Below are 8370 nucleotides of genomic sequence, written 5' to 3'. Positions count from 1 at the left end.
AAGGATATCATGTTTGGTAAGGTGGAGGGTCAGAGAAAAAGAGGAAGACCTCCAACGAGATGGATTGGCCAGGTGGTAGCATTGATGGATTCAAGTGTGGCAACAGGAGTCAGGTTGGCCCATGATCGGACATTGTTTTTTCTGCTGTGCGTAAGGTCGCTATGAGTCGGTGCTGACTCCATGGCACCTAGCAACAACAACAACAAATTATAAAATAGACACTTGAGTGGGATCTAAATCAATATCAGGAAACATGATTACAGAAAATTTGTAAGTCTGTCATCAGCTTATAACTGATTGGAATACCTAAAGAGTTCTAGAACTTCCCCAGTGAAATAAGCTTCTTGCGGAGACTTTGTAGTGTATAGGACCTAAGGTGGAATCCTGAGCCCCACCCAGAATCTTCTGAGGTGGGACATTCCCACTTGAAAGGACATGTAGACCAGCCTGGAGTGGCTAGAGGAACAGAAGATACTTGTTGAAAGAACTGCCTGTAGGAAAAAAAATTGAAAACAAAAACAGCAGTCTGATTGGCTACAACAAGAACAAGCAAATTGTTTGCCAGAGAGCCATCAAGGCAAGTAATCAAGTCCCTTCAGGACAAACAACCCTCCAGAAACTCAAAGGGAACATAACGAGCAGGATGTAAGCTTGCTAGTGACCACATTGATCTAATGGTGAGTGGAAGAGGGGGAAAGGCAGCAATGAAGATATGGGTGGAGTCAACCACGTTCCATAGACTCTCGTTGACCTGGAGATGACAGAGAGAAGAGGAAGGGCTGGTTGGTCTGAAGTGTGGTGAGACCCGAGGACTCCTAAGTCCATGGTCAAAGACCTAGCCACAGAGGGCTACAGCCAAGAGTGAAGAATCCAGCTGATATGAAGTGAGGGGAGATGCACAAGATCACCAAAACTTGAGATAGTACCCATTTAATCTAGCTTCAATGGCTTGATGATCAGAACTCAAACTGAGAAAGATAAGACATTTGATCAAAGGAAATAAGTGTAAATTGCTACAATTTGATGAGCCTGACCTTTACTTATGGATGTAGTAGCTCAAAATATCAACCTAGAAGAAAGGAATCTTCGCATCAACAGTCAAACATATCCCCTCCATACACAGGGTTGATAGGGCTGAGCAACATAGACATTGGCTACCTAAAATTAGGGGAGAGGAGGGATTTATAAAGGCACAAAGTGACTGGCTTACAAGTTTTCAAGAGGGAGTTTAGTTTCATAGTGTGGGTAAAGGTAGAATCCCCACTGAATAGTTTTTATCTTGTCTAGATGGGTCTGGTGAAAGGAAATTGGGATAAGATTCTTATGATTCAATAGTGAGTAACTGTTAACATGACTATTTGAGACTGTCACAACTATAAAGGTAAAAGTTTTGTAACAAAAACAGGGGAGTAGTTAATCTTATAGTCCAGAAACAAAGGACTCTAGGACCATCAATGGAGAAGAGCACAAGTGGAGTGCAGGATCCTATCCAGAGAAGCAGTGACACCAGAGATGGAGGCAAAGATGATGACACAGAGAGAGAGCAGCTGAGGACTCTAGTGTTATGGAAAGAGAAAGGCTGTGTGCTGGTGGACAGTAGCCAGGCTTGTTTCAATGAATATATATTCCTAAGTGTTTTTGTGTCTTTAAAAAACAAAACAGAGGAAATAGAAGCAAATACTCTTGAATGGCAATGTATAGAGGGGATTGTAATCATTGCACTGATACAAAATATGATAGGATGAATGCAAAACTAATGATGTTTTTCCATGTAAACTATTACTCAATGCACAATAAAAGCTTAAAGAAAAAAGAAAACAATGGCAGGGCAAGCCCAAAGGGAGCATTAAATTCTCCTGCTTACCTATTTGCCTAAGGAACCTTGGTAATGTAGCAGATTATGAGTGGGGCTGCTAACCGCTAAGTTAGCAGATGAATCCAACTACTCCTCAGGAGAAAGATGAGGATTTCTGTTCCTTTAAAGATTTACAGTCTCAGAAAGCCTATACAGGGTTGCTATGAGTTGGAACTGACCCAATGGCACACAACCACCACTACCACTTATTTGCCTAAGTCCATGGTACTTTTAATATTCTTCTCTAACACCATAACTTGTATTCTGAATCACATCTGCAAAATCACCAGGCAGAGATTTGCCTGATTGGTTCTTACCTCCGATTTGTACCATGTTGAATGAGCAGTGTCTGAAAAGCTGCCTTGTACTTCTGGGGATAGAGATAGAGAAAGTGAATAAAGAACATGAATAGGCTATGTCCCTTAAATTGAAGTGCTCCATTCCTGAGAGCCTAGTTCAGAGACTGTGATCCCAGGTAGACATGGATGAGGAGACCTCCACCTAAGAGCTTTCCATCTCCTTGGGTTTGGATTTTCCCACTTATGTAGAAAGAGTAATTTCCACAGAGAAGAAAAATGAGTAAAGAGAAAGCAGAAATCGTAGCTATAGACACATTCAATAATAAGCAGTCATCTGGGAGTTTCTTTGATCCTAGTCCTGGGACTACAGCTGCCAGTACACTTTTATCATTCTTATATTCCTTTTCAGGAGACTCCTCCCATTCTGGTTCATTTCTAATTTGGGCTCTTACTTTATCATGCAAGCTCCTCTTGGATCCCTAGGATCTTTATAATGGCATTGACTTCTTATATCCCATCTAGAAACTTCTTTCCTCTTAACTTCCATTTAAATTTTAAAGGAGTAAGAATCATAGCTTGAGGACCAAGGTGCACCTGGCCCAAGCCATGGTGTTTTCAATAACCTCATATGCATGTGAAAGCTGGACAGTAAATAAGGAAGACTGTAGAAGAATTGATACTTTTGAGTTATGGTGTTGGAGGAAAATATTGAAAGTGCCATGGGCTGCCAAAAGAACCAATAGATCTGTGTTGGAAGAAGTGCAGCCAGAGTGCTCCTTGGAGGCCAAGATAGCCAAACTTCATCTCTCATACTTCGGACATATTGTCAGGAGGGACCAGTCACTGGAGAAGGATATCATGTCTGGTAAGGTTGGAGAAAAAGAGGAAGACCCCCAGCGAGATGGATTGGCAAAGTGGCAGCATCAGTGGGCTCATGCATGGCAACAACTGTGAGATTGGTCCAGGACCGGGCAGGGTTTCGTTCTGTTGTGCATAGGGTCGCTATGAGTCAGTACCAACTCGATGGCACCTAACAACAGTAATAATAGCTAACATTTTTCAAGAGATTACTGTGTTCCATATCTCATGTAAGCCCCAGGATAATCCTAAGGATTATGAAGTTGTTGTTGTTGGGTGCTGTTGACTCGGTTCCAACTCATAGCAAATTTATATACAATAGAACGAAACACTGCCCAGTCCTGCACCATCCTCACACTCATTGTTAAGCTTGAGCCCATTGCTGTTGCCACTCCATCTTGGTAGGAGTCTTCATCTTTTTCACTGGTCCTGTACTTTACCTAGTATGATGTCCTTTTCCAGGGACTGGTCCGTCCTGATAATATGTCCGAAGTATGAGAGATGAAGTCTCACCATCCAGGCTTCTAAGGTGCTTTCTGGCTGTACTTCTTCCAACATAGATTTGTTTGTTCTTCTGGCAGTCCATGGTACTTTTAATATTCTTCGGTAACACCATAACTTGTTGTTTGTTGTTGTTATGTCCTGTGGAGTCGGTTCTGACTCATAGCGACCCTGTACAGGGTTTCCAAGGCTGTAAATCTTTATGGGAACAGAAAGCCTCATCTTTCTCCCATGGAACAGCTGGTAGTTTTGAACTGCTGACCTTGCGGCTCGCAGCCTGATTCGTAACCACTACACTACCAGAGCTCCTTGTTGTTAGGTGCCAACTCATAGCAACGCTGTGCACAACAGAACAAAACACTACCCAATCCTGCACCAGCCTCACAATCACTGATACATTTGAGCCCACTGCTGCTGCCACTGTGCCAGTTCATCTCATTGGGGTCTTCCTCTTTCTCACTGACCCTCCACTTTTCCAAGAATGCTGTCCTTTTCCAAGGACTGATCCCACCTGATAATATGTCCAAAGTATGAGAGAAGAAATATGGTCATCCTGACTTCTAAGAAGCACTCTAGTTATACTTCTTCCAACACAAGCTGTTTGTTCTTTTATAATATTTTCCTCGAATACCATAACTCAAATGCATCAGTTTTTCTATGGTCTTCTTTATTCATTGCCCAACTTTCACATGCATATGAGGCTCTATTGAAAATACCATGACTTGGGTCAGGCACACCTTAATCCTCAAACTGACATCTTTGCTCTTGAACATTTGAAACCTATCCACCATGGGTCCTGCTGGTATTTAAAATACCGGTAGCATAGCTTCCAGGATCGCAGAAGCACACAAGCCACCATAGTATGACAAACTGACAGCTGAGTGGTTGGCATTATGAAGTAGATACTATTATCTACTTTTTATAGATGAGGAAACTGAGACTTTAAGAAATTTAAATAACTTGTCCAAGGTCATACATATATGGTGGTAGTGATGTTGTGCCATCAAGTCAGTTAGTGATCCTTTATGGGGTTTCCAAGAAAGGCTCATCTTTCTCCTGTGGAGTGCCTAGTGAACTTGAACTGCTGGCCTTGTGGTTAGCAGTCCAACATGTAACCCAGTACGCCACCAGGCCTCCTTATACATATATAAAGGGGGCCTTTTAAAAGTTCATGAAAATTTTTTAATTTCCTTTTTCATGAACTTTTTAAAATCCCCTCTTAGATAAGAGGTAGAGCAAAGATTCAAAGTCTGTTTTCAAAACCTGAATCTTTAGGATTAATCTTCTTAAAATGCATAGTCTTTTTGTCATAATAAGCTCTTCAACCTGTCATTTGACCCCTCTTGCCTGATTTACTCTCAAAATGTCATTTATTTTACTTTCATCCTGGTGTGGTGCTGTAGGCTAATGCGTCAGTCTGCAAAGTTGTTTGAACTGTAAGGTCGGTGGTTCAAACTTACCAGCTGCTCCTTGGAAACCTTACACAGGGTTGCTATGGGTCAGAATCAATTCGACAGCACTTCACAACAACAACTGGGCCAAGATGTCAGTACTTGGATCCTGTCTATTAGGAGATAGAAACTCCTACTAACCTATGGTTTTTCTTCATATAACTGTACATAAAACTAATTTCTGAACTAAAATGGACAGTTCTTAGTCTATTTAGGACTAACAATGGCAAGAGAAGTCAGTTAGCTCTGAAAACTGATTTAAGGAATTCTTTCCATATCTGACCATTTGGAGGTTTTTGTTTTGTTTTGTCAGCATTTGAAAACTACTATAAGTAGTGTACGTACCATCTGTGTGAGCTAAGGTGGAAGTCTCACCTCAGTTTCCCCATCTTTTTGATGGGAAGAATGATGTAGGCATCTGTATTTCTGGATTACTGGTCATGTGAATATTTAAATGCAGGCACAGAGTAAACGCTATTCTAAAATCAATTCCTGTCTTCTGTTATATGAGTTTCAGACTCAAGAGAGAAGAATGGAGTTTAAGCAAAACATACTTGTCAGCATGACTAGCAGAGTTAAGAGATCTCATTTTCAGGTTTTGAAAACTGTCCCCTGCAGTGTCCTGGTTCAATACTGTATCAATAATACATGGCCTGGGCTTTCTACACCCAAGGCCTGCTAATTGGTTAATTAAAAAGTAAAACTTGTCAAACAAGCAAACATGTAGCCCATGAGAGACTTGTTCAGTATGGGAGCCAAGGTCAGTGTTACATTAAAGCTGTTTCATCAAATTGACCTTTGTTTAATCAATTGAGTGCTAACGTAATCTCTGAAGCAACTGAGGTGTACAACCCTTGTTTTCTTGGTATGTTTGGATCTCAGTGATTGTGTCAGTACTTGGATTTGACAGGTACTTTGTGTCTTGATCACTGTATTATTTCCTTTTACGGCTCTAAAAAATTACCACAAACTTATTGGTTAAAACAACACAAATATATCATCTTATAGTTCTGTAGTTTAGAAGTCCAAAATCAGTCACACTGGGCTAAAAAGCAGGCACGTTGGCAAGTGTTTCCTTTTGCAGGCTTAGGAGAGGATCTATTTCCTTGCCCTTTCCAGCTTGTAGCTTCTAGCTTCTGCCCACATTCCTTGGCCCATGGCCCCTTCCTCTATCTTCAAAAGAAACTGTGTAGCATCTCTCTGCCTCCATCTCTTTCTCTGACCTTCTCTTCTACTTCTTTCAGGTATTTTGGATTCTCTTCTAGGCTGTTGTTAAGTGCCGTCAAGTCAGTTCCAACCCATAGCAACCCTGTATAGGGTTTCCAAGGAGCAGCTGGTGAGCTTGAACCACTGACCTTGCAGTTCAAACTGCTTTGCAATCTGGTGCATTAACCCACAGCACCACACCAGGACTCTCCTCTGCTTCTACTGGGTTCTTAAAGCTTCTGAAAGTTTTGAAGTCACCTAGTCATTTGGTTTGTGTTGCTGCTCCATTAGGTTTTTCCTGTCAAATATAAGTACTACTGTTTAGATTTGAGGAGAGGGCAGCACTGACATTGTGCAGTTGAGACGTGGTAGAGCCAGCACACAATTGTAGGTTTTTGTCAGCAAAGGTCAGTAGTACTGCGTCTCAAATATGACTGGTTACCAGGGATCCAATTGTGTAGTTTAGCTTAACTTTCCTATTCTTTTTGTGTTTTACCTCAGATAAATCATTATTTTTCCATAGAATTCTGGGTAATGAATGTTAGGGTTTAGAGATCTAGTGAAAGTTTCAGAGAACAACCTTTTCATTTTGCAAATGAACCTTCCTGACTGGCTATGGGTTGATGATTGTTGGGGCTTGGTCTTGGGTTGTTGTTGTTGTTGTTAAGTGCCGTCGAGTCAGTTCCGACCCTGTACAGGGTTTCCGAGGGTGTAAATCTTTACGGGAGTAGAAAGCCTCATCTTTCTCCCGCGGAGCGGCTGATAGTTTCGAACTGCTGACCTTAAGGTTCACAGCCCGATTCGTAACCACTACGCTACCAGTCTTGGGTAGACGAGAGTTTATTATACTATTGTATTTTTATATGTCAGAGCCTTTATAAAACTAAGCGAGTTTTTCATTAACTTTAAAATAACTAATTTCAAAACATTTATGTTCTGAACTCATCCAGGAACTTCAAAGTGTTTATGAACTGTTAACCTTACCTTTACCTTGTTTCTCTTGCTCAGTATTTGGAGGAAAAGATCCTTTCCTATCCATTTACAAAGGAGAATCAAGGTAGGATGTGTACTTATGCACTGGGAAATTGTAAATATGAAGAAACTCATGGTCCGTTCATTATAGAGTAGCACAGTCGGGGTGTGAAAGTGATAGTAACTTCATTTTGATTTTTTCTTTCTCCAGATTGTGGATACCTTTTTCATTGGCCGCTATGTCCTGCTGGCTTTCCTTGGTGCTATCTTTCTTGGAGGCCTCTTCCTGGTTCTAATTCATCATATCCTGGAGCCTATCTATGCCAAACCACTACGGTCCTCCTGATCATACATCAAGAAAACTGAGATTCTGTCCTCTCTGTTTTGATGTCATTGATGAGCAGAAAGGCACTCATCAGAGACTATTTTTATAGCCTTTGTGCCTTCAGGCCTGAGGAATCTCCATGTACCACTCTGATAAATCCTTTGACTCCTGAGTTCCAAAATTAGGATTGCATAATTATTTCTGTGGGGATAAATTCTCACCAGTTTAAGAAGGAATGGTGCTGTTTTCTAACCACCAGTACCTCAGGTTTCCCATCTGTTTTGGAAGGGTAACAGTAACAGTGATCTACCTAGAGTAGATTTTCAATCAGGATGTTACTAAATGGATTTTGGGAAAAGGAGCATTCTGGCTTCCATTATCTAATATGCAGAAGAACCTGACCCTTTTGGATAATATGTAAAATTACATATTGGATGTACTGATCTAGTGAAATGATCATTTGGATAGGAAAACACGGAAAAGTCAGAAGGTGATTTTCATGTAACAATTTAGAAAACTTACTCAAATGTTGGTTATTGGTTACTGTATGCATATTAATCCACAGCAATTTACAGGCAAGAGACTTCAATTCTCTTTGAAAAAGTTAGAGACAATAACCAAAAGGCTGACTGTCGCTTCAAATTCTCAGCCACAGCTTTCAGAATTTGTATTTCTATATTTCAAGTTTCCTTGGGGATTAAAGGAAGGGTATGGAAATGGGTTTTTTTTGTCTTGTTGTTCTGTACTTTCTGGATTCTTTTCCTTTTGGGATTTGATGACCTCTCTGTGTCATATTTAATTACTACAGGGATTCATTCTGAGTTGCTGTCAGCTCTCTTTAACTTTGTAGCCCTTTCTCCAAAGCTGGTGAGGAATATATCTTCACAAGGACTAGATATAACA

General features: G+C 40.8%; 1 protein-coding gene across 1 annotated transcript in view; it reads left to right on the top strand.

Moving 5' to 3' along the window:
* Positions 1-7488, top strand: part of TMEM218 (transmembrane protein 218) — a 56562-nt gene extending 49074 nt beyond the window's left edge. The window contains exon 3 of the mRNA XM_006867681.1: positions 7354-7488. Within this exon, the coding sequence (XP_006867743.1) occupies positions 7354-7488 (135 nt within the window). The remainder of the gene's footprint in view (positions 1-7353) is intronic.
* The last annotated feature ends 882 nt before the right edge of the window (positions 7489-8370 follow it).

The sequence above is a fragment of the Chrysochloris asiatica genome, unplaced genomic scaffold (genome assembly GCF_000296735.1).
Source record: "Chrysochloris asiatica unplaced genomic scaffold, ChrAsi1.0 scaffold00107, whole genome shotgun sequence".
Classification (NCBI taxonomy): domain Eukaryota; kingdom Metazoa; phylum Chordata; class Mammalia; order Afrosoricida; family Chrysochloridae; genus Chrysochloris; species Chrysochloris asiatica.
This window is presented reverse-complemented; position numbering and strand designations above follow the sequence as displayed.